The sequence below is a fragment of the Schistocerca serialis genome, chromosome 1, assembly GCF_023864345.2.
Source record: "Schistocerca serialis cubense isolate TAMUIC-IGC-003099 chromosome 1, iqSchSeri2.2, whole genome shotgun sequence".
Classification (NCBI taxonomy): domain Eukaryota; kingdom Metazoa; phylum Arthropoda; class Insecta; order Orthoptera; family Acrididae; genus Schistocerca; species Schistocerca serialis.
The window spans coordinates 221,839,569-221,867,149 of NC_064638.1; the positions used below are offsets into that span (position 1 = coordinate 221,839,569).

General features: G+C 38.1%; 1 protein-coding gene across 5 annotated transcripts in view; it reads left to right on the forward strand.

Annotated features, from left to right (window-relative positions):
- The window catches only part of LOC126466217 (disco-interacting protein 2), a 648,438-nt gene that overhangs the window by 552,028 nt on the left and 68,829 nt on the right, over positions 1–27,581 (forward strand). For all 5 annotated transcript variants that reach the window (XM_050096368.1, XM_050096366.1, XM_050096367.1 and 2 more), the window contains 8 exons: positions 845–968; positions 1,097–1,302; positions 1,823–2,050; positions 3,264–3,525; positions 5,091–5,325; positions 7,593–7,732; positions 13,379–13,596; positions 24,671–24,883. In XM_050096368.1, the coding sequence (XP_049952325.1) occupies positions 845–968; positions 1,097–1,302; positions 1,823–2,050; positions 3,264–3,525; positions 5,091–5,325; positions 7,593–7,732; positions 13,379–13,596; positions 24,671–24,883 (1,626 nt within the window). The remainder of the gene's footprint in view (positions 1–844; positions 969–1,096; positions 1,303–1,822; positions 2,051–3,263; positions 3,526–5,090; positions 5,326–7,592; positions 7,733–13,378; positions 13,597–24,670; positions 24,884–27,581) is intronic.

A 27,581-nucleotide genomic window follows, 5' to 3' on the forward strand; every position in this document is an offset into this window, starting at 1 on the left:
TGGGATTAGTGATATACCTTTATCAAGCATAATTTTGTGATATGACCTTTTATAGTGAAGAAAAGCATTCCTGTATTCTTTTACTTGCATTTTTTATTAACTTTTTTTTGGATGAGAATAATCACAGGAGGTAAAAATTTTTGCTTGCCATTTGATCACTAGGTCAGACGGATATTGCTACAGTTTATCCCAGACATTTCGTCACAAGTTATGATGAATACGGATTTCAGCCTTCTGAAATTAAATTTGTTGGCAGTCCTCCAAATACTGTCTTGAACACCTTGTACTTAAGTTAGGTAGTCTGATAACTACATACAGTATTACATTCTTCCTGATAATGGGTGCTCTGGTGTAAGATAATGAGAAATGGCTGTGTAACACATAATGCCACATTTTGGGAGAACTTTTTGCTATGTGTTTGTTCTGCCTTTCATTGCCAAGAAAATTTCTTGTGTTTAAATTCACTGAAGCAACAAAAGGTCATTGTTGTGGATGGAGAATCCCCAAAATTCAAATACTAACACTTGAGGCATACTATAATACAGTTCGAAATTTTAAAAAGACCTAATTGAATGTAACTTTTCCTATTTTGAGTCCCTGGATTCTGTAGCAATATGGAGCATTACAATAGGCACTCTTTCACCATTTCTAATAGTTACACAGTATGGAAAGTTGCAGCAGTGGATTAAATTAGATGTTGCTGTTGCTTCTCGTTCCTGAAAGTGCAACAGTAGATTAGAACCATTTATTTTCAGAGCTTCTCAGTGTCTCTCATAGATGATAAGGCTACAGTTTTTAATATAAATATTAAGACATTTTAGATAAAAATACAATTGTTTTATAGGTTCCTTCCGGATTACCAAGAAATCTGGAGGCTGCCATTCAAAGGTATGGCTCTGCATCATACAAAGCTCCTGTAGCAACAGTTCTAGACCCCAATGGAAAGCTGACCATCACTCTGACTTATGGTTCGTTTCATTCTGTTTGGCTACTTCTGATACTATTTAAAAAATTCTGAAGACTGTTGTTAGTAGAATCAAATATATTTTGAATTTTAGTTTCTTAATTAGTACTAACTCGTACATTCTTATTACAGGAAAGCTTCTCAGTAGATCACAGAAAATTGCTTACACTTTGCTTAACAAGGCCTTCAGCAAAGGTGGTGATACTTGTCTGAAGCCTGGTGACAGAATTGCCCTTGTTTACCCAAATAATGATCCTATAAATTTTATTTGTGCCTTTTATGGGTGCTTGCAAGCTGGAATTGTGCCAGTTCCAATTGAAGTTCCTCTGACAAGACGGGTAAGTTTTTTTATCCATCCAGTTTTTTCCTCCAAAAACTAAATTATAGTATAATGTCTTACAGATATAACAAGTAATGTGTTTTAATAGATTTTGCAGCGATTATTATTCTGTTCAATTGTATCTTCTAAATTGAAGAAAAAGAACATTAAATGGGAATGCTGTGGGTGTCATAGGTAGTAGGTGTGTGTGTGTGTGTGTGTGTGTGTGTGTGTGTGTGTGTGTGTGTGTGTGTGTGTTTTCTATTTCAGAAGGCATTTGAAAGCCTAAATATATGTATTTTTGTTTTGCCCCTCTGTGACTCACTGTCTCCTCTATGTGGTAAGTAGCAATCTATTTTTTCCATAATGTTTTTTTGATCTGTTAAACTTGTTGTTATTTGTGGTTTCAAGTCAACTTTTTACATTTGTGCTCACCGTTTGTGTTACAAAGGACATTTAAGCTTTACTTTTCACATAGGTGTTGGTATTTTGAACTGATTATTCTCACCAGGTTTGCTAACTCTAATGTGTATATGCAGGATGCGGGATCGCAACAGATAGGATTCCTGCTAGGCAGCTGTGGCATTCAGGTTGCACTGACGTCCGAAGCATGCCTAAAAGGTCTGCCAAAAACTGCCACTGGTGAAGTAGTGGCATTTAAAGGTTGGCCCAAACTGCAGTGGTTTGTTACTGAACACTTAGCAAAGACACCAAAAGACTGGCTTCCCCCTCCAAGACTGACAGATGACACGCCTGCATATATAGAGGTAATCATTGAATAATGTCACCTTAGTATCAGATAATTAGATTATCGTCTCATAAACACGGGTTTTGTTTAGAGATAAATCTTGGAATGTTTGGTTACAAAATGTGGCTACAGTATTCAGAACACTTATTGGGTTGTGTAATAATGCATTGCAGAATGTAATGCAATACCAAATATCTTAGTGTATTTGTCACTGTCATTTTCATAATTGCTTGAATTAAACCAGAATCAAGACACATCTTGGGACAATTTTAGGTTTTGCTAGATTCATTATGATTCTTTCTCATGGATTTAATATGTTTTTTCACAACCTACAAAAGAAAATAAATGGTCTGAAAATTAATGTTAAAGTTAGGAGGGTAACCATAATGAATTCCACATAGTTCTGAACAAAATTTGGATCATACATTTGCACAATTCTAAACAAAATTCAGATCAAACATTTGTGGCAGAAGGTGTGTATTGGCAGCTGCCAAGTGGACTGGCAACAGTTCACCATGAAGACGAAACAGCCATACAGTGGCTTCAGTCTGTAGATGTTTTTATTTAAATTTTTCAGGGTCAGTCTGTCTGTGTGTTTGTGCATGCGTCTTGTGTTTATATTTTTTTGAAATTTTTACATAGCATCATTTCCATGGATTAACAGGAAATATTGTCATATGCCAATAACAAAATGTAAGTACTCAAATCATGATGATGATGATGATGATGATGATGATAAAGTAATGAAATAAGAGCATGAAAGCTTTCTTGAATATATTCCTTGTTGAACAAATAAATGTCACGAGCACATAGAGGTTACGTCATCTTTCTGAAGGGCATTTAGCACAACTGCAGTGGCATCCAAAGACACACAAATAACAAAAAGCAGTTGAGTTATTTTTATTGCTTATGTTATACTGGTTCCAGACAGCTTATTCTTGTGGTATTGTTTAGAGTTTGTAAGCTGTTAGTTAGTTTTTTCCTACAAAATTGTAGTTGAAGTGACATTTGTGTTTCATCTATTAACATTTTTTCCCCTTGCATTTCCATTTAGATTCATTTTTTAATGTTATTTCTCACTGCTTTTTACTCGTGGGTATTTTTCATTTATTAATTCAGTTTGACTACTCTGAAGTATGCTCGAGTACCATTTCATCCCATGAAATTTGTCAGGTCAAGATTTGTAGATTTGTTTCATATTTTGTGTTTATCTAATGAATGCTCTGTTTCAGTACACAACAGACAAAGATGGTTCAGTCATGGGTGTCACCGTTACCCGAACAGCTATGCTGGCTCACTGCCGTACACTCACAATGGCCTGCAGTTACACTGAAGGTGAAAACATGGTGTGTGTCCTCGACTTCAAACGAGAAGTTGGACTGTGGCACAGTGTTCTCACAAGTGTTCTCAATGGCATGCATGTGATTTTTATACCATATGCACTCATGAAAGTTAACCCAGCATCATGGATGCAGATGATCACCAAATATAGAGGTATGTTTATAACTTTTCATGGGTACTTACTATTTCTCAAGTGCAATGTTTTAGAGCTGTTGTAGTTTTTATCTGTTTCAAATGTCAGTTGTTATGACAATACCTGTAAGCTTAAAACATTACAGGTAATGCATTTGGCAGTAGCTATGCTTAATAACTTTATTGTATGCATTTGTGGAAACTAATTCCCACTATTTGAAATGTGGGCTACTGTTTTTCTACTTATAACCTTAATTGTGACATTAAGATTGCATTAAATTGACACTACACAGCCAGAACAAATGGAAGTGTGTGCCTGGAAGGACAGCATTGAATTTTAGTATTAATTTTGTGAGCACTTGTTTGCCTTAGGCAAAATTTATTTCTCAGGAGAAAATAATATTAACTATGAAAGGTTAATATTATATTTATCGGCTCCCCCCCCCCCCCCCCCCCCTGTCGGGAGGTTCGAGTCGTCCTCCCTTGGGCATGGGTATGTATGTTGTCCTTAGTGTAAGATAGTTTCAGTTAGATTAAGTAGTGTGTAAGCTTAAGGACCAAAGACCTCACCAGTTTGGTCCTGTAAGACCTTCCCACAATTTTTTTCACACACACACGCGCACACACACACACACACACACACACACACACACACACACACACACACACACACACACACACACACAGTTTCCTTGGTTGAGCTGTATCTCAGCTTTGAAGCTTGGTATTTAGTGCAACAGTGAAAACATGTGAATGTAAGAGGATTGAAGAAGAAAAGCTTCAATTAAGGGAGTGATAAAAGCTGATAGTAAGACAAACTGGTGGAGTATATTTATTCGATCATCAAACAGTTGCAAAAATTAATACTTGATGGCTGAGATGTGCCTCCAAAGCTAATTGAATAATTCATACATACGTCATGATGAAAATCATGTGAAACAGAATAGTACATTCCTGCTGTCATGGATGGAGATGCAGTTCTCGTCTCATTGTGGGACAAGTTACAATGACACACTTGGACTGATGGTCTAACATGAAAACATTTCTTGATTGCAGTTGCCCGTATTGCTCATAGTCACATTTACAACCTCTGAAGGCTTTGAAATTGAATTACTTCCTGCTCTCCACAATAACTGTATTCCTTGTAATTGTCACATGGTTAAGGCAGTTCAGAGACACACAGGGAGGTTCATGACAAACTAAGAGATTACCACTTATTGTACAGAGGAAGAATGAGTGTTTGAAAGCAGAGCTGTAGGTTTCAACTTTATATTTATAGACCTATCTACCACTTAACACTTGATTTATACTATGTTTAGCTATATTTATTCACACTATTGTTCAATTTCTGTACAGGATATTGTGTGAACATATTAAATAAAAATGTTTGATAGTTTTCATTTCGCGGTCTTCTGTACATAAGTCTAAACATTTCACGTGTTCATTAGTAATGCCAATCAAACAATATCGAAACAAGAGGCAACTGAAATCCTGTTTCTAAAGCTAAATATTAAATTAACACACAATCTTCCTGTATAACACTTTCTGTGTTCTTCTGTCATTCATTTGTACAAAAACGTTCACAGCAAGTGTTGCAGTTGTAAAATCTCGGGACCTGCACTGGGGCTTGTTAGCGACCAAAGACCATAAAGAAGTAAGCTTGTCATCACTCAGGTTGCTGTTAGTAGCAGATGGGGCAAACCCATGGTCGCTCTCCTCGTGTGACCAGTTTCTTGGTGTCTTCCAAGCCAAAGGCCTTCGTCCTGATGCCATCTGCCCATGTGCTAGCTCCAGTGAATGCCTCACAGTGTCTGTGCGAAGGTGAGTAACTCCAGAAATTTGACTGCATCATCTGTGAATAGATGTGTGTTGTTAATAATTCTAAGACATAGGCAATGTATGGCAATCGGTGACTGAATGTGCATATTAATCTATGAATACCTTTTCATTTGTTTGGTTTAGTGTTATTACTGATTGTAGTTGTTTGTATTCTAATTAAAATGGGTTCATTTTAGAGATGTATAAAAAGAAGTTTTAAATCCTGACATACAGTTGCTATCAGTAAAAGAAAATGGGGTTAAAGACAGGAATGGTTTGTTCACTTTGATTATTTGTTAAATTTGGAAAATAAAATTTACTTCAATATCTGCTTTTTCTCAGTGGTGGGCTTTATATTTGTGTCAAAACTGCATTTTAGGAAGGGTCTGTTATCTTTATTACCTTTGTTTGTTGGATATGATTTACACAAAAAGGAAGATAACTTTAAATTTAAACTTGAGGCCATAACTGTGTCATAAAAAAATTGAGAAACTGGGTAGGCCTTCTAAAGCCAAAAAGAGAAACTGATTACAAGCAGAAGTCACAGGTTGAGAAGTGGTATAGTTAGGTTTAATTATGTAACTGCATTCTTTCAGTCCTTTACACATATACTGTAGCTCGTAATCCCAGCTGGAAAACCTTCAGCATACACCATAACTTTTTTATATAAGTACATTAACAGCATGAAATGGGTTTCTGAAACTATATCCTAATCACCAAAGAAATGATTGCTTATATTAGTAAGGAACTACTTATCATGACAGGTTATTGTGTAGCTGTTTAGCTACTTCAACTGAACATTTTCCCTGTACAAGCTTTATTAAATTTGTTCAACTCAGTGGCGGTTGATGAGCAGTTCACTACGTACATGTTCCTCCACACACTGAGAAAATTACTTCTCAATTGTTGTTCCTCCCACTGTCAAACATATGTACTCATTATTTTCTATGAGATGACATAGGATCTCCTGATGTCTTTTTTTTTTTTGCCTTCTTGCAAAAAGCATGAACATGCATGTAGTGAACTAGTCATTCACTGCCACAGAGTATGTCAAATGTGACAACATTTGTCACAGCTTATGGACACATTTCAAGATAAGAAACTAGTTGTGCACTAATACACCATAAAAATAGTTCTTTAGTTATTTTAGCAGTCCCATTTATTTTATTTTGAGATATTAATTACACATTAGTTACATATCATTACAGGACTAGAGTTTATTTGTGTGTACACAGGCTAAAACAAAGATTAAAAAAATCAGCAGCAGTGGTATTATATATATTATGAACACCAGATAAACTGAAGCATCGTGAGCCGGGGGGAGATGAGATGACGAGTAAAGAGAAACGCTCTTTTAAGCTAGACACTTTGTGTTAAGAAATGAAGGATATAAAGTAGAACTGCACAAGAAAGAGCAAAGGTTTTCTTGCATAAATACTTAGTATGGGAGTTACACTATATAGTGCAGAATTCAGAGTCTCGGTGAAATCATTTCAAACAGAACTTCGTCTTCTTCAGATGATGGACAAGTGAAGATGTTCCTACATATAGATACCTCCTTTACTATAACTGTTTAATTTTTTAAGTTACAGTGAACACAAGCAGTTTTAGTGGATGCTAAATGTGGAATTTGTCAGAAACTGCGAAAAGAATGTTATTGGAACAAAAGAAAGTCTAATCTTGTCCCAACAACTTGTCCCAGTGGAAATATATAAGTGTTTATATGATACAAATGGAAACAAAATTCCCAATATAACAGATATGCCCTAGATTGTACTGAATAGAGCTAAACCACTACAACATGGATATTAATAATTCACTTTTCAAAGTTAATTGTGTCAAAGTCAAATTAAAAATACCCCAAAAATTTCGTGATCCAGTTTATTTGCAGAAGTTGTGAACAAGCCTCAAATATAAGAAGTTGGGGGAAAATTATAGCATAAATGTTAGGTTAAAAAATAACTACAGAGGCTATTTACTGTCATGTAATTTTAATTTTTGCTCAAAAGCTAGATTTATCTTTTAATTTATCAGTTTTTTGCGATAATAATACTATCAGTTCTTCCTTTCAATTTATCTTAATAATTACTTATTGCAGCTATTTGTTGCAATTTATCATAATAATTACTTATCAATATTAAGAGTAGTTTTTAATCATCTTCATTTTTAAATGTTAGTTAAGAAATCTGAACAAAATAAAACTAGGAATGATTTTTGCACATGTTATTGTTATAAAACACTGCAATTAAAATGTTCTGTAACATTTACAGACCTGGCAGAGCTGGAGTAAATGCTACTGGTCGAGGAGTTTTGTCAATGTCGGGTCTCAGTTATGGTGTCGTTCGTGTTGATCAAGAAAATTCACTGACCTCTTTGACGTTGCAAGACTGTGGTCAGGTCATGCCTGGCAGTGAGTATAAATACGTTTTAACTGTTTTTTTTTGTTGACAGTTTTTGAGGTCGTAAGGAACTCTATCTACATTTGCATAAATCTGTTTCAATCAAAATAACAGATAATAATGAAATCCTTTGTGTATTGTGCAGGTCTGTCAGTACCATAACAGAAAGTAGCAGTGTAACATTATAACCATGTCTCTCTTGCTACAAATGTTATAGGAGATTTCTTGCAGAATGTAAACATTTTTGGATTAAAGGAGGCCACTCACTCGAAAAGCAGCAGCATTGAGTTGTCAATAGCCTCATACAAAAGAAAGCAAACTTGCTTGTTTTCAGAGTTCTCCTTTGATGAGCCAGAGTAAAATACCGAAGCATGCAGGTACATGCGCACCGCTGCCACTACAAGGTTGTGGCTGAATTAACAGTGCCAGTGCTTTGTTTCTTGGCAGGTGGGCTGGTTGTGGTGTGGGTAGTGTTGGGCGTGGTGGGTAGCTGGAGAAAGATGCAGGGAGGGGGACTAAAGGTGGGTGGCTAGTGTCTTGGAGGGAGGCAGTTGGTTTGCCTGCTAGGAACGTGGGAGGGAGGGGTGGCAGGAATATGGGCTAGATATGTAAGCCACGATTGTTGGGGCCAATGGGGGGGTGCCATATTCTGAAGGTGATGTGGGGACATGAATTAGGAGGTGGTGGAAAGATGGAGGAAAGAGAAACTGTTAGGCAGAGGATGCAGGACAATGGGGTACCTGAGATTGAGGCCAGGATGATTATAGGAGCAGAAGATGTGTTAAAAGGATAGCTCCCATCTGTGTAGTACAGAGAAGCTAGTGATTGAGGGAAGGATCCAGTCGGTCTGGGTTGTCAAGCAGCCATCCAAAATGAGCATGTTTTCCTAAGCCGTGTTTTGTGCTCTGGTGCATGTTGTGCCACTGGGTGCTGAACTTTGTTTATAGCAACAGTTTGGCAGTGACATTCCTCCTGGTGGACAGCTGGTCTGTAGTCATACTGATGTGGAAAGCTGTGCAGTTTTTGCAACAAAGTTGGTATATGACATGATTGCTTTCATAGGCTGGAAGTGGGTTTGGCATAGGGATGGACTAGGATGTTGTGTAGGTTGGGTGGGTGACAGAACACCACTTAAGGAAGGGTGGGAAGGATTTTGGATGGGACATCCCTCATTTCAGGGCAGAATGAAAGATAATCAAAGCCCTGTGAAGGATATGGTTCAGTTGCTCCATTCCAGGGTGGTACTGTATGATAGGGGCGTGCTTCTGTCTAGCTGATCCTAGGAGGTGGTGGGAGGATTTAAGGGTGTGTGAGGATATGGTGTATGGCTCAGGAAATCTGTTCATGGACTAGATTTGGTGGGTATTGCCTGTCTCTGATGCCTCCATGAGACCTCCAGCATGCTGGTAAAGGGAGTTCTCTTCACTGCAGGGGGCTTACACCATCCACAAATCCAAATGGCAAGGCTTGTATTGGAGGAATTTTTTGGTGTGGAAACGATGACAGCTTCAAAATGCAGGTACTGTTGGTGGTTAGTGGGTTTAATGTGGACAGAGGTGTGGATGGAGCCATCATAGAGTAGGAGGTCAACAACATCCAGGAAGGTGGCACATTTGGATAGTGGGGGACCAGGTGAAGTGTTGTGGATGGGAGAGATGATGTTGAGGGTATGAAGAAACAGGGGTTGGGTGTTTTGGCTCTGAGTCCAGATCAAGACAATATCACAATGAACTTGAACCAGATTAGGGATTCGGAGTTTTGGGGGGTTTGGACGTTTTCCTATCGATAGCCTATAAACAGGTTGATATAGGAGGATGCCATGTGGTTGCCCGTGGCTACTACATGGATTTGTCTGTATACCATCCCGTCAAAGGAATAGTAGTTGTGGGTCAGGATATAGTTGCTAAGGTGTATAAGGAATGAGGTGGTGAGTTTGGATTCTGAAGAATGTTGGGGGAGGTAATGTTTGGTAGTGGCAAGGCCATGAGCATGATGGATGTTATTCAGTGGGGACACAATAGCCAGCTATAGGGGGGCCTCCAAGACTGTTGGGTTTGTGGATTCTGGGGAGCATGTAGAATGCAGGTCTGCAGGATATTATTGTGGTGAGAAAGGAGGTGGACTCAGGGGAGAGATTCTGGGAAGGGCCTACGGATTTCAGTAAGGAGGTTATGTTGGATTCCTGGGATGGGATCACTATGACAGAGCTTTTAAATGGAGTATTCAGACAGTCAGCAGAGGCCTTCCGTCAGATAATCACTGTGACTCATCATGACAGTGGCAGAGCCTTTGTCTGCAGGGAGGATGCTTGGGATCTGTTTTGAGGTTGTGTATGGCTATCCTTTCTTCTGTTCAAATGTTAGTGTTCTTAGGAAGAGGCCTTGGGAAGGATGGTGAGGCCATGGTGGCTGTTAGGAATTCCTGGAAGGTGATGGGGGGGCATTTAGGTGGGAGGAGAGGAATGTCACTGTTGGATGGTGGTGTGAAATGATAAAAGCAATGTTCAATGTTGGGATTAGGTTGGCTTTGACAGTTCCAACATGGTTAAACTTTGGCAGAGAGCTGAAGCTGAGGCCTTTGGATAGAACTGGAACTTCTATGGTACTGAGGGTTTTGGTAGAAACGTTAACAACGTTTTTTGGGGTGTTGGGAGGGAGTTTTGGAGGATATGGTAAATTGAAGAAGTCAGCTAGGCAGGTTCTGGATGCTATGAGGGGGTTGGCGAGGATGTGAGTAGGATGGGTGTTGACCGAAGGTGGTGCCCCTAGGTGGGAGTGGGATGTTAACATGTTGGACACTTCATGGAGGTGGTACCTGGAATGCTCCTCCAAGTGTTGGAGAGCAAGAATTTTTATTTTGAAGATGTATATGTAATCAGGATTGCACAGTAACAGTATCTTGCCAAGTCTTTTTGCTGAGAGAGTAGAGGTAGTTCTTGGATGCTTGTACCTGGGAGAGATGTTTTTGCAGTACCAGGTTTTTGAGGGATAGGGCTGTCACAATCTGAAAAGGAGGAGAAGGTGGTGGTGGTGGTGGTGGTGGTGGTGGTGGTGGTGGTGGTGAAATGAGAGGTGGGATCCAGAGGAGGAGATTTTTATGGTTAGGTCACTAGGAGGGGATTCCATTGTTTAGACAGCATTTAAGGTGCAGGATACAGGACTGGGTTTTAGCCATGGAAAGGAATACTTTTCTGAACTGGAGCAGAAGGATGGAGCAGGGATCCATTAGGAAACGGGAAATGATTCAGGGAATTGGCAAGTAAAGTGTTAGGTTGTTGTAAGAGGAAGTGGATAATATAGTGTGAGTTCAGGGAGTGAAAAGGACAGAAGAAACTGTGCTGGGACATATAAGATGGTTTTGTAACCTGAGGATATTTGATCATGCAAAAGTTGTCATCACACGTGGTGAAAAAGGAAAAGTGTAAAATTTGGATAGCAGCGTGTGTGAGGAGGGAGAGTGGATGCGTAACAAAGACGAGTAGAAAAATGTTGGTACAGATGTGGGCAGACAATACAGCAGAGACAGTTTGGGTGTAGATTGTGGACATACCCAAAGGAGGGATGGCACTAGATTTGTAGGAAAGTTCATATAGAAAGTAAATACTCCTAGATTAAAAGGAGACCTGAAAAAGCATTGGTTTCTGATAGGCACACACAAAGGATAGAGAACTTCATAGCTTTTAGAGTTATCCTTTGATGAGCGCTCTCTCTCTCTCTCTCTCTCTCTCTCTCTCTCTCTCTCTCTCTCTCTCTCTCTGTGTGTGTGTGTGTGTGTGTGTGTGTGTGTGTGTGTGTGTGTGTGTGTGTGTGTGTGTGTGTGTGTGTGTTAGTTAGTTAGTTAGTTAGTTAGTTAGTGTTTGCTTGCTCCAACATCGTACCAGCCAGGCTAATAATACCAATGCTTTATTTCTCAGCAGGTGGACTGGTTTCCCCTTCTTCTGTCCTGTTACCTCCTCCCAATTCATGTCTCCGCATCTGGGGATTCCCATTCCTCTATGCCACATCCATATGATGCCACTGGCTGATGGACAACATGGTGATCAGCAAGGCCCCCATAGGCCCTTCTGTGGCCAGAACTACAGCCCCCATCTCTAAAAACCAAAGAGATGAAAGATAAAAAGTGCCCATCAGCCAAAATCAGTGAACACTGTTGAAATGATGCCTTTATTACTGATGCCAGCTACCCGTTTTGTTGTTTTGTAATGAGTTTTCATGACTTTATACTCTCTGTACCTTACAGTTTCATGACTTACGTGCTCAGTTATTTTCTCTGGGAGTTTTTGTGAGTTTTTAAGCCAGCAACAACTGATTGTGCTTCTCCTTTCATTTTTCACAGCTATTACATTCAGTCTCTGAGGTGCAGGTAATTAAGATCGCAACCAAAAGAAATGGTAGCATTTAGGGTGAACCAAAAGTTACTGAATTACTAACGATGTCTTAGTCTTGTCTCAAAGAGTAAATGTAATGACTGTGAAAGCAGTTTTCTTTAGCATCAAATTCGGAGCAATAGATGGACATTCAGTTTTTCATTTTTATGCTTAGTTAGTAACACATGTACTTTAGATTGATCAAACAGTTCTTTCAAATTTCTGAAAAGCATTTACAGTTGCAGGAAATGTATGCCACTGCTTATCATAAGGACACAACTTATCAAAACTTGATATATTATCAGTACTTGGAAATGTCTTTGTGACCATGTAATATTTTGTAGAAGACAGTGTACTCTGTTATTTTTTAGAGTTTATTCACAGCAAGAGAGACGAATAAAAGATACTGCTTGCCCATCAGAGGGCTCGCCTGTGGATGAGCACCATCTGACTAGTTGTGCAACAGTGATAGATAGTAATGTTGTGCCAGTTACTTGGTTTCTATAGTTGGTGCCACTACATCCTCTTCCACACTAACAGCTATCACCAAAGGAAAAGGTCATAGACTTTACATGGTATAGGGGAGGCACCACCAGGGAAGATGTCACATCAGTATCCATGGGCATCACTGCAAAAGGACCTATCAGGATGACACGTGACAGGAGTTGCACAAGTTACCCCAGGATGGTGCCGAAGGCACTGTCAAGTGAGTCCATGGATAGAGGCCATGGAGTAACTCATGGACTCGTTGCAGATGGTGATAGTCCCAAGGATCCGGGCTCTGAGGCATTCGAGCTCACGGGCATATGCCGGTCTGTCCACCTGCAAGGAAATGAGAAGCCTCAGTGATGACTTGCACTGGCAGTGAATGTGAAAATCTAGCAGGGACCAGTGATGGGTAGTCTGAAACCATTGCACCAGGCTGTGGCCTTCAGTCAGGGTGACCTCACAAGTCACTAGGAGACAGCAAATGAGATAGGTCTTGTGTAAGATACAATTTTGTTGCAAGTAGTAGCTGTAAAATAATCTTCTTCTTGCTCCATCTCTAATGACCTCTGTGTTGACAGTGTATTAAATCCTAAGCTTCCTTCCTTCCATCCTCACATAACATATGCTCAAAAGGTTTTCTTTTATCTTTTGTAAAGCTTACTGTGTGTATTACATATGAAGTAACACAAACAATATTGTCGTTATACACTTTAAAATCTTAAATTTTAGGCTAGTAACTTCTCATTTTATTCATTGCATCCTTGTAAACTGTAATGCATGAAGAACAAAAACTTTTGTATAGGTGTGATTGTGGTTGTGAAAATGGATGGACCATCGTACCTGTGTAAGACTGATGAAGTAGGTGAGATTTGTGTGAATTCAAGTGCAACTGGCAGCCAATACTGGGGACTGCAAGGTCTGACGAACAGCACATTCAGAGTGCAGCCTCTCCACAGTGACAGCAAGCCAATTGGGGAAGCCGAATATGTTCGCAGTGGCCTTCTTGGATTTCTTGGGCCTGTACGTATTCATTCCTTTTATTAACCATTCAACTTCTGAAACATTCTGTGTTTGATATGAGAACTTTGTTTTCCTTATTTTAGTTACATTGGTACTTTGATTTGTTTCAATGAAATATGCATTTGCTTTGCCACATGGTAAGGATGTGGTGTATTTCTATGTTAGCTAGTGCTTGAACTGAAAACATACTGCATTGGTTTAATCGACATACTCTCCAGGACCTTAAAGTGCTTTGCTCCTGATAAATGGAGTAATAAATGAGTTTCTGGTGGTAACCTATATGTAAAAAAGCTGCAGCTACAGTAAATGTGAAATTTGAATTGCCATTATGTTTTCAAGTGAATACAACTATGGATTATTTGGTTGTACCAATTTAATCACATTTTTTCGAAAAAGAAAAAAAAAAGACAATAAAGGCACTGGAAACTAAATAATTATTGTAGTTATGTATAATACAAGATCCAGTCTCAATAATGTGACCATTGCCTATGATCGATGTCAACATGCAATAACCACTTACAGATGGTAGGTGGCAGCACTGACAGCGGATGGTATGTAAAGTGTGTCAGGGGGACATAGAAGAAAGTGGAGCCATTATAATAATGTGGAAACAGAGCAGTTTATCTTATGTCCAAATTGGCATAATCATTGGATTTTGGGCCAATGGTGGAACCATTTCTGAGACTACAAAGTTTGTAAACTGTTGGTGTGCCACCTTGGTTAAAGTAAACGGTGCATGGCAAAATGGTGCTATCCAAAGCTGGCCCCAAGACAACTGTTATGCACTACAAGGCCATAGATGACAGGGTGAATGAAGGTTGAGGAGATGTGTATGGATGAATAGAGATGCACTGTTGAGCAACTGATTGTCCATATGAAACAAAGGGCTACCAATAGTGTCTGCTCCTTGACCATTCAATGAATGTTGCGGCTTGTGAGTTCCTACAGCAGGTGTCTGGTTCTTGTAGCCATGCTGACTGCTGACTGCTGTTTATTGGCAGCAAAATAGGGAATTTGCTTACTAGTGCCACTACTGGACATACACTGAGTGGCGACAGGTGGCGTTTCCAGATGAATCTGTGGTATCACCTCGATGGAGCTGTTTGGGTCATGGGTCTTCAACTGGGAAACCTTGTGCAGACGGCTACGGCATGGGAAACAACAAGGTTCCACATCGCTGTCGGTACCTTCCAGAATCTCACAGACACTCTTCCCACACGTCTCGCAGCCGTCTGTACTGCAGAAGGTGGTTATTCAGGTTTTTAACAGGTGGTCACATTAATGTGATTTGACAGTGTATTTAAATCATTGTGTATCATATGGTGCTTCTTTATTGAAAACAAGTTCACACCTTATGCCACCCGATGAAACTTTTAATCTGTTTCTTCAAGTCAGTTCTTCTTCAAACTGTTTACTCCACATTTCCAACGTTGAAGCAGATACATGTAATGAAACAAACATATTTAAATACTAGTTACATCTACATCTACATGGTTACTCTGCAATTCACACTTAAGTGCGTAGCAGAGGGTTCATCGAACCATTTTCATACTACTTCTCTACCATTCCACTCTCGAATGGCGCATGGGAAAAAGGAATACCTAAATCTTTCCATTCGAGTCTGACTTCTCTTATTTTATTATGATGATAAGTCCTCCCTACGTAGGTGGGTGTCAACAAAATATTTTTGCATTCGGAAGAGAAAGTTGGTGATTGAAATTTCGTAAATAGACCTCGCCGCAAAGAAAACTGCCTTTGTTTCAGTGACTGCCACCCCAACTCGCATATATCAGTGACACTTTCATACATAATGTGTGATAACACAAAACGAGCTGCCCTTCTTTACACTTTTTCAATGTCCTCCATCAATCCTATCTGGTAAGGATCCCAAACTGTGCAGCAATATTCCAACAGAGGACGGGCTAGTGTAATGTAGGCTGCCTCTTTAGTGGGTTTGTCGCATCTTCTAAGTGTTCTGCCAACAAAGCACAATCTTTGTTGCGTCTTCCCCACAATATTATCGATGTGGTCTTTCCAATTTAAATTGCTCGTAATTGTAATTCCTAGGTATTTAGTCGAATTGACAGCCCTTAGATTGTGTGATTTATCGTACACCCAGAATTTATTGGATTTCTTTTAGTAGCCATGTGGGTGACCTCACACTTTTCTTTGTGTAGTGCCAATTGCCACTTTTCGCACCATACAGAAATTCTCTCTTGATCATTTTGTAATTGGAATTGATCGTCTGATGATTTTACTAGACGGTAAATTACAGTATCATCTGCAAACAATCTAAGGGGGCTGCTCAGATTATCACCCAGATCATTTATGTAAATCAGGGACAGCAGAGGGCCTATGACACTACCTTGCAGAGCGCCAGAGATCATTTCTGTTCTACTCGATGATTTACCGTCCACCGCCACGAACTGTGACCTCTCTGTGAGGAAATCACGAATCCAGTCACACAACTGGGACAATACTCCATATATACACAATTTGATTAATAGTCGTTTGTGAGGAATGGTACCAAAAGCTTTCTGGAAATCCAGGAATATGGAATCTATCTGATCCCTTGTCGACAGCACTCATTACTTCATGGGAATAAAAAGCTAGCTGTGTTGAACAAGAATGATAATTTCTGAATCTGTGTTGCTTATGTATCAATAAGTCATTTTCTTCAATGTGATTCATACTGTTAGAGTACAGTGTATGCTCCGAAATCCTACTGCAAATTGAGGTCAGTGATATGGGTCTGTAATTCAATGGGTTACTTCTATTTCCTTTCTTGAATATTGGTGTGACCTGTGCTACTTTCCAGTCTTTAGGAACAGACCTTTCGTCAAGTGAGCAGTTGTATATGGTTACTAAGAAAAGCGCTATTGTGACTGCATACTTTTAAAGTAACCTGATGGGTACACCATCTGGACTGGAAGACTTACCTTTCTTAAGTGATTTGAGTTGTTTCACAACACCTAAGATATCTACTTTTATGTCAGTCATCCTTACAGCTGTTCTGGTTTCGAATTCTGGAATATTTACTTTGTCTTCTTTTGTGAAGGCATTACAGAAAACTGTATCTAGTAACTCCGCTTTAGTGGCACCATCGTCGGTAACATTTCCATCACTATCACGCAGTGACGGTATTGAATGTTTTTGCCACTGGTGTACTTAACATACGACCAGAATCTCTTTGGGTTTTCTACCATAGTTTGAGACAACGTTTCATTGTGGAAACAATTAAAAGCATCTGTCATTGTCATCCGCACAAAATTTTGAGCTTCCATGAAACTTAGCCAGTCTTGGGGATTTTGCGTTCTTCTGAATTTGGCATGCTTTTTTCGTTGCTTCTGCAACAGTGTTCTGACATGTTTTATCTACTATGGTGGATCAGTCCTGTCTCTTATTAACTTATGCAGTATGAATCTATCTATTGCTGTTGATACTCTATCAGCTGTGTAGCTCAGAATAATAGATACAATCCCTCTCTCATAAATGCCTTAGTCATTTGCCAGTTTTCAGTTCCTTGGTGAAGTGTCCTACAAACTTGCAAATTTTTTCAGACCACATAATATAAAAATATCCTTCCATATAGACAGTATATTATAAAGTGAAATTTTTCACAATTGTAAATCCACTGGACAGTGGTATCTAAAATCTAATGTATAAATTCTTTTGCTGTTGTTCTTGATTCTGTGCAGGACAAACAGTGAGAAACTTTGAAATCTGCTACAAGGCACTTACAAATGCCTTCTGACTCAAAAACTTAAGTCGAGCTTTATGTCATTGTGAATACTCTGTTGGTAATATCAGTGGCAACTTTTCTATGTCATATATTGCTGACAAAGAATTACAGCTGGATCTCCTCAAACAATTTGAGATATACATTCACAATCTAAAATAACTTTAAAAAATCTCGTACGAATAAACTGAATACAGAACTCTTTTTCATCTAGACTTTCGAAGACATCTTGGCACCAAAACACCTTCATAAAAGGCAATAATAAGATACGTTCATCATTACGTGGAATGTTTCCCTCTATTATATTCAATTATTATTTTCTTATTCATGTAACTACTATGTTACACTGTTGCTCTTTATTATTTTACATTGCCATTGCCAAATGAATAACAGCTCTGTTGTACACACTTGCAGTTCATTCACTTTTGAATTATGTAGTGAATGTTTAATTCTATTTGATTGTCTTCTGTGTGATGTTTTGGTCCATATTACATATATTTTTTGATGTGTGAACATACCTGCAGCTTACAGTGTTCACTTGCATTCATTATCTATGCCTGTAAATCTTTGTTCTGTAATGTAATGAATCTCAGGTGAAAAGGATGTGATGCAGTGAAGTGCATTATCTTCCATATTTGTGTTCATTATACATTCAGTGTTATAGTGTGAAACAAAGTGCAGTTAAATACACACACACACGCACACACACACACACACACACACACACGCACACACACACACACACACACACACAGAGAGAGAGAGAGAGAGAGAGAGAGAGAGAGAGAGAGAGAGAGAGAGAGTGTTTGTAAGTAAAAGCTGCAAAATGTGCATTGTCAGAATGAATTTGTCATGTTCTACAATGCTTTGTAATGTAAGTAACTTAAATCGTAATGGGCTTTCCACTTCTTAAACATTTTATTAATTAATTTCTTTTGTTTCTGCCAGCAACCTGGCACCTGTGACACCTCTGCCTGATGATGAGGCTGCAGTGGCTTAAAAACTAGTAAATCATATCAAAATACAAATGAACAGCTGGTTACATGTGAAACCCACATAAATTACCGATATTAACCAAGTGTTTAGTAAGTGAACGCCTTTTGTGTTTGATCTTGATGCCAGCCAAAAGATGGCATCATGAACAAGAAAATGTGGCTCAAACAAAACTCTAATTATGTGAGTTTGTGTGATACGTTCTTCATTTCAGTTTGAAAAACGGTAGGCTGTACACAGAAAGACTTGATACAGAATTACTATGCAATAAGAAACAAAACTAAACCTGAAAACTGGACAGTAATTCAATAACACTAAATGAACTTAAGTAACTTTAAATGCGAACATTTTAGGTTAGGCTTTATCGTGACTGTTACTGACATCAAATGAAACAACAAGTTTACTGTTACCAGTCACAGTAACTAGTAACAATAAACTTGAACTTAAGTAAATTTAAATATCCCTGTGCAATCTGTTACCATTGTAATAAAATAACAAAGAATAGAAGAAGGTCATTTGGGTGTACATCCGGTATACAATGTGTTACTATTTGGCCAGTTTGTTTTGACTACATTTAAATTTCACCCTCTTCTTCCTTCCTGCTTGTCATTATCAACTTTTTGTATACCTCTGAACAAGAAGGCAGAATGGAAAGAGATGTTATTTTTAATTTATTTTTAAAATTATATTAATAATTTGTGTATTAGATATTTGACTGTGATACCTTTCTTTGTTTCGGGCATCTTCCAACCTTCTAGCTACATTAGTACATGTCGGTGCATTCCTGACCACTTGTGATCCCTCCCTACCACCTCCTCCTCCTCCTCCTCCTCCTCCTCTTCCTCCTCCTTCTCCTTCTTCTTTCTTCCTTCCTTTATATTTAACTGGCTGCTGCAAGTGCACAACACAAGCTGTTCCACCCAATTATAAGTTTTTGACAAGCATAAGTAATGATTTCAGTGCAAAAGTAATTATCTGTTTTGATCATTATTATATCTTACTTTTTAAAAAGTACACCTCAATGCTTTTTAGCCACAGCCATCATCAGAATCTGTCAGATTAACAGAAAAATGAAAATCAGTACCTATACAATAATTGTAGCAATGCATTTTATAGAAACAAAATGTAGGCATTCCACATTTAAAAACTTGAAACACTGTACTTCTTCAGTTTACACGTACAACTGTACTGTGACTAAGGCTCAAATAACTTACAGAAAAGTAGCTGGGTGACATTGTCAACAACCTCTGATATTTCAACAGGAGCAGGGTGTTCTCTTGTTGAAATACCGGTGGTTGTCGACAACGGCACCCGGCTGCTTTCCCATAAGTTATTTGAGTGTTGTATGTGCCAGGAGAAACTAAGGTCTCACGTGACTAAGGCTGTTCAGTGAGGCATCGTGCTTTAAATGATGCTCTGTGGCCATCAGGTGGCATTACAAGCAATAGGAACTGTCATTGTTACATTTTAATTAATCTTTACAAATGAAGCATACAGTCATTTCATGAGAGTAAAAGAACAACAAGTTTTAGCATACATTTTTTAAAAATACTGTAGGCTTAATTGGTAGATGCTAGTAATTTAACTCTGATAATTCCTATTCCTTTTCATGCACTCTAACAGCCACAGAGCATTATTTAAGTCAGACTGACTCACTGAACAGCACTAGTCTTGGTACAATTGTACATCTGAAGAGATACAGTGTGGAGAGCTTTTAAATGTGGTACATTTACATTTTGTTTCCATAAAATGTATTACTGTGTTTACTGTAGATATATTATTTCTCATTTGTTCTGTTTATCCGACAGATCGTGATGATAGCTGTGGCCGAAATGTGTAAAGGCATAATTTCATTTTATTTTATTTTATTTATTTTTTATTTTTTTAAATAAGGTTTTTATGTTTTATTTTACACATCCAGTTCCATAGGAGCAAATTATGGAACATGTCAGCACATGAAATTACAACAGAAAAGTAATAACAGATAAAATAAAATGTTCATGAAAGCAAAAACGCCATAAATTTCTGTGAACACAGTTACCAATATAGCACAAGAATGAGATTAATTTTTCAAGGAACTCCTTGACAGAATAGAAAGAGTCTGCCCTTGAGGCAACTCTTCACTTTAGATTTGAAAGCGTGTGGATTACTGATTAGATTTTTGAATTCTTGTGGTGGTTTACTGAAAACGGATCCAGCAGTGTGCTACACACTTCCCTGCACAAGAGTTGCATTTGGATTGCATTTCCTTATCTGCCTGGTATTAACTGAGTGAAGGCTGTCAATTCTTGGCAAAAAGCTAATATTGTTAACAAAAAAACCATGGTAAAGAATTTTGGTGTATATTTTAGGCCACTGTCAGAATACCCAGACTAATAAACAGGGGTTGGCAACAGGTTCGTGAACTTACACCATTTATTGTCCGTTTCTGAGACAAAAATACCTTTTGAGAATGGGAAGAATTACCCCAAAATATAATACCATATGTCATAAGCGAGTGAAAATAAGCAGAGTAGACTACTTTTCATGCCAAACTACCACTTAGTTCAGATACTGTTCTGAGAATAAAAATGGCAGCATTAAGTCTTTGAACAAGCTCCTGAACATGGGCTTTCCATGACAGTTTACTATCTGTCTGAACAAGTAGGGATTTGAACTGTTCAGTTTCACCAATCGTGTGCCCATTCTGTGAAATTAAAATGTCAGGTTTTGATGAATTCTGTGTTAGAAACTGTAAAAAGTGAGCCTTACTGTGATTTAGTGTTAGTTTATTTTCTGCAAGCTCTGAACTTCTGTCTTGAACTGTACTGTTTGAAACAGTCCCAACATTGCACACAACATCCTGCACCATCAAGCCAGTGTCAACATTGATCACAACATCCTTTAATACCATGCTAATGTCATGCATCATCAGCAAACAGAAATATTTTAGTCACCTGTAATATTAGAGGGCACATCATTTATGTAAATAAGGAACAGGAGTGGCCCCAGCACTGATTCTTGGGGCACCCCCCAGAGAACTGTGCCCTATTCGGACCCCAGTCTAGAGGAATTCTCAGTACTGTGGAGAATCACCTTTTGCTGTTTGTTATTAAAGTAAGAGGTGAATCAGTTGTGAGCTACTCCCCACATTGCATAATGGTCCAACTTCTGGAGCAATATTTTGCGATCAGCACACTCAAACACCTTATCTAAATCAAAAAAGATGCCTTGCTTCTGAAACCTTTTGCTCAATTCCTCAAAGAGAAAAGATAATATAGCATTTTCGGATGTTAAACCACTTCTAAATCCAAACAGTACATTTGATAGCAAATTATGTGAAATAAAATGATCAGTTATCCTTACATACCCAACCTTTTCAATACCCTTAGCAACACTAAGGCATAAAAATAAGTCTAAACTTGTCTACATTATCCCTTTCTTTCTTTTTATAAAGCGGCTTTACTACTGAGTATTTGAATCGTTCAGGAAATTGACCATTCCTAAAAGAAAAATTACAGATATGGCTAAGTACAAGGCTAAAATGTGCAGTACTTTACTATTCTATTAGATACTCCATCATATCCATCAGAGCCCTTAGTTTTCAGTTATTTAATTGCTGACTCAGTCTCCCCCCTTCTCAGTATCACAAAGGAGTAATTCAGATATCAGTCTTGGAAAAGTATTTTCCAAGAGGGTTGTATGATTCCCTTCAGAAACTAAGTTTTTATTTAATTCACCAGCAATGTTCAGAAAGTGATTGTTAAATACTGTACATATATCTGACTTATCAGTAGCAGAAATATTTTTACTACATACTGGCCTTATATCGTTGACCTTGTGCTGCTGACCAGGCACTTCCTTCACAACTGACCATATGGTTTTAATTTTATTCTGTTAATTAGCTATTCTGTTTGTGTACTGCAAACTCTTTGCCTTCCTATAACATTTTAAGCACTTTACAGTATTGTTTGTAATGGGCTACTGTAGCTCTATTGTGACTACATTTTGATATAATTCTCATTTTGTTCCACACGCTATCCTTATCCTGCTATTCAGCCACCCAAGCTGCCTTTTATTACTAGTACCCTGTTTACAACATTCGAATGAAAAGCAACTTTCAAAGAGCTCGAGAAATGTGTTAAGGAAAGCATTATATTTGTCATCTGTGTTGTCGGCCTGCCACTCTTGTTCCTTAACAAGGTTTAAAAAGTTCTCTATTGCCGTTGGATTACCTTTTCTGCGTATTTTGTTACTATATATAACATGTTTTTGAGTACAAAAACCTTTTCATGTTAAAATTTGTGTATCATGGTCTGAAAGGTCATTCACACTTCTACTAACAGAATGCCCAAGTAGTAACGAAGAATGAATAAAAGTGTTGTCAGTGTCTGTGCTCACTGTTCCACTGCACCCTGGTTGGATAAAATACAGTCTGCATCAGATCATATGAATTTAGATTTTCTGACATCCTTTTTCTTGCACAACCACACGCAAAATTGATATTGAAGTCACTACATACAACTAATTTTTGATATTTCCTATAAAGTGGTCGAGGATCCCTCTCTAGCTTGAGCAGAAATGCTCTGAAGTCAGAATTAGGGGACCTATAAATAACAACAATTGGAAGTTTAGTTTCACTAAATTGAACTGCTCCTTTCAAACATTCAAATACCTGTTTAGTGCAATGCTTTGGTAAGTCTACAGACTCCAATGGAATACTGTTTTTTATGTGCATGGCCACTCCCACACTCCGCAAAGAACTCCTTGAAAAACAGCCAGCTAATTTGTATCCTGGCAAAGGAAACCTCTGAATTGTCAGATTATTTAGATGGTGCTCCAACATACCAATAATGTCAGAGTTAACATCTATAAGCAATTCACTAACTTTATTTCTAATACCTCTTATAATTTGTTGAAATATGCTAATTCCTTCATTAGTTGGATATCTGACCTCTTTTGAAAGTGGTTCCTTTGTTAGGGAGACTTCCTTTAAGCAGAGATACCTATCAGCTGACTTCAGTCTAAAAAAGGTGCCGCTTTAACACCAACTACTTACGGAATTTTCCTATCAGTGTTCCCACCACCACCCACTGCACTGGCACCTATAAGTTTTGCCCACCTCCCTTTCCCATACCTATTGAGGCAAAGGCCATACCTAGTGAAACACGATCTATTGATGACTCCACTGGCACCACTGCAATGTGAGCCACGCCCTTTGCCACCAGTGCCTTCTCAAGCCTCATGTTAACACCTCTAACAGCAACATTGAGGTGAGGCCGATCAAGATGCTGAAACAGCCACACGAAGTGCGCATTTGTGCCACCAGTTTGAATAGCTATCTTACAGGTCACCACCTACATCATACTCCCTGTCCCTATCAAGACTGTTCCCAGTTCCACCCACAATTCCTACCTGATCCTCTTCCATAAAATTCCTACATGACTTCCCTGTGTTATGTCACCTGAGCCAGCCCTGCACTAGGCTTCTCAATGCTGGTGACCTGGTACTCACTCCCCAATGTTTGCTGCAACTGCTGAGTTACACCTCTGCCATGTGAACTACCTAGCGGCAGAACCTTATTCTTTCTATTAGAATTTGCAACTGATTTAGGCTCATTAACTGCCAAGGTCTGCTGCGTGTTTCCTATAGCTACACATACAGCTACAAGAGGCTCCACTCCACTAACCTCAGAGAGTAATAGCAATTAAGATGGACAATTACTTTGATGTGTGATAATGATCACGGTCTTTTATAATGATTTTATGTCATCTATAGACAATATTTATCAATTCCTCATGTGAGATAACATGAATTCACATTTTGTTTAATTAACATTAATACAGAGTATCATTTTAAAGTAAATAAATTATTATATATAAAAACAAAGATGAGGTGACTTACCGAACAAAAGCGCTGGCAGATCGATAGACCTGTTTGTGTGTCTATCGACCTGCCAGCGCTTTTGTTCGGTAAGTCACCTCATCTTTGTTTTTATATATAATTTTTCCCACGTGGAATGTTTCCTTCCATTATATAAATACATTATTATACACACAAAGCAGTCTTCACAAGCAAAAACTGATAAATATGCCATATTCAGGCAGAAGAGCGTTAATATTTTGTGCATACTTCCTTAAAAAGGTGACAAAAGATGATGAAAACCCTTAATTTCCATTAACTTTGTAAGTCTTGTATTGCTAGTTAACGAGTTTCCATCAAATGTATAAGTTTTAATTATCATTATACTTCTAATAAGTACAAGTTGTGAAGCTATATTTTTGAGGATAAGTTTACCTTACAGTATTTTTGGCTTTTCCATGCCTAATATGATTTAATGAATGTTCCCTTTCTGTTTCCAAGGGTGGTCTTGTGTTTGTCTGTGGTTCTCGAGATGGCTTGATGACAGTGACAGGAAGAAAACATAATGCTGATGATATTATTGCAACAGTGCTGGCTGTAGAACCAATGAAATTTATTTACCGTGGTCGTATCGCTGTCTTCAGTATCAGAGTGTTACGCGATGAACGAATATGTGTGATAGCAGAACAACGACCTGACTGCAGTGAAGAAGAGGTTAGTTTTGAAAAAAATAATTCTTTTGTAGTTAAATGGTTGTAGATATTAGTTACCCTACACACTCAACAGCAGAAATCTTGTTCAACAAATACGCCAAACATTTTTGTGCTATAATATTATTTATGATTAATATTTTCCATGATGATCCTGTTAATGGTGGTTGCCAGGTTTTACATTATTTGCGTTAAACCTTCCATGATGAAATCTCATTTATCAGGAGACAAACTGAATAATTCTTTTCCACTTACATTTTATTTTCCTCATGAACCTTAGAAAAAAAGGAAGCAGCAAAATAAAAGATCGGAACTGAAAGGTGATGTATTAAAATGTAGTCAGTAACTATAATTAATAAGAAGCACATGAGAGTTAGCATAGGATGTCATGGTTTTGAAAGTGTTTAGGCTGTAAAGAGAAGAAATGAACAGGTACACTATGGAACAGGTGATAATACAATTGATGAGGTAATTTTCAACATTGTTGTTTAAGTATAAATTTCAACAGACACTTTTTTTACCATCTCAGCAGTTCAGAGTCATTTCTGATAGCACATACGTTAAGGACAACATAGCACCCAGTCCCCGAGTGGAGAAAATCTCAGCCAGGTATCAAACGCAGGCCCCTTTGTGTAACAATCCACTGTGCTGACCGCACAGCTGCAGAGGTGGACAACAGAGAAGTTAATGAAAGACAATGTCTGTCCCTCAGTTCAGAAACATGAACTGTAGATTGACCAATTGAACAGGCTAACTGACCAATGTGGGAAGCTGTGAGTGGTTATTGAACTTGTTTCTATAAAAGAAAATTAATTACAGAAGTAAGGAAACAATCCACTAGTTCATGGGCTAAGTTGTTAGACATGGGTAGAAAAGAATAAGATTATTATCTTTCCTTGCTTACACCAAATGCACATGATATTAGACATTGATAAATGTTCTCCCTGCTTGACAGTAAGATGTCCTTACAATGCTGTGAATGGTTTATTAAGAGATGACATTACTGAAATCCAAAGCAATGTTTCCAAAGTACTCATTTGCCCATTAGGGACTGCACTGTGGGGATCACAACTGCTAAACCAAACCATAATCGAAATGTTTTCTGCAGGCATTCATTAACTCTTTCAAAAAGAATGAAATAGCCTGTTTCAGAATTTCTGTACACACCACTGACAGCATTTACAGTAATTCTGTTTGATATTGAGTAGTGGGATGATTTTCCATTGAAAAGGAGCCATCTGAACATTTTAAGCATAGTTGATTTGTCTGTCACCTTTTTCATTTGTGCTTGTTACAGTAATTGGTAATCAGTTTTGCCTCAACTCCAATAGTGTTTGTAATCAACATTAAGTTTCATGTTTAGAATGTTCCGTTTAATTTTGCTCCTAAAACACTAGTTCTTGATATAATTTTACACATGTATGAATAGTTTCACGTACCAAATTCTACAAAGTCTCTGCATTACTAGAGTGAAAAGCAGCTTCTACAGTCTGTGTATGGGAACAATTCCCTTAAATACACACATTTACCACCTTTAATAAATTTTCAGGTAAACTTTTATCATACTGCTCTCAAATATTAATTAATGTATTACTTTTTCCACTCATCCTCCAAGGATCTTACCACTCAGTACATAATTTGCCTTTGCTTTGGCTGTTGTTCCTGTGTAAAGATTGCTTGATAAGTTTGGCAAAACCATAGAGAATAACATGTGGTCAAGCAAGATACCAAACCTCAATTTCTTCAGTAATAAGACAGAAATAAACTCTCCCTCTCCCTCTCTCTCTCTCTCGATGAATGGAATTGTATGACGTGGGAACTACTTGCAGGGCCAGACTTGTCCACTTCTGCCATCATGGTGACAAGGACCTTGTTTTGGCACAAAAGTACTTTAATATATGCCAATCTTTCAATACCGTATGACGTTTTGGTGGATAGGTCCAACAGAACAGACACCATTGTTGATGCAGTAACCATGTATGTGTACATGATTTAAGAGAAATACAGATATCACTTGCAATTGGGTACAGAATTAAGTTCAATGACGACAAGGAAAAATGTGTGCTGGACCGAGACTTGAACTCGGATTTCTCTCTCTATTTGAGCAGTCACCATAACTGCTTGGGCTGTACAGGAAACCTTTGCTTTCTAATGTTACTCCAACTGCAGTTCAGGCTAAAATACTTCTCATTACGAGAATGAGTACGAGAGTGATGTAATTTTTGCAGTGGAATAGTTACCTTTGAATTGTCGAATCTCCTCCACCAATAAAGTCCATTAGAGGATATAATGTGCAGATTTGTCTGGAGTTCGAACATGATGAAAACTTGGGTGTTAAAATAATATTTTCCAACACACTGATGAATCCTTTTAACAGCAGATACATTTTCTACAAGCATATACGTACGAAGATGTTCGTATAGCAACTGTTACAGGCTTTGCAACATTACATTGGCGAAAATGCAACTGATAAGTTCTTTGCTCTGCTCAATATATACTCCATCTTAATTGTATATGTTGTTTGGCTTATTGTCAAAAACAGTTACATTTACTGATTTATAATGAAAAGCAAATGATTTACAACAAATTATTAGTCCAGTTTTAAAGACAATAAATGATGATTCATTCTGAATAAATATTCTAAATATTTTTCTTTTTGACCCTTGCGGGGAAATTTGCTTATGAAGTTACAATAACAATAC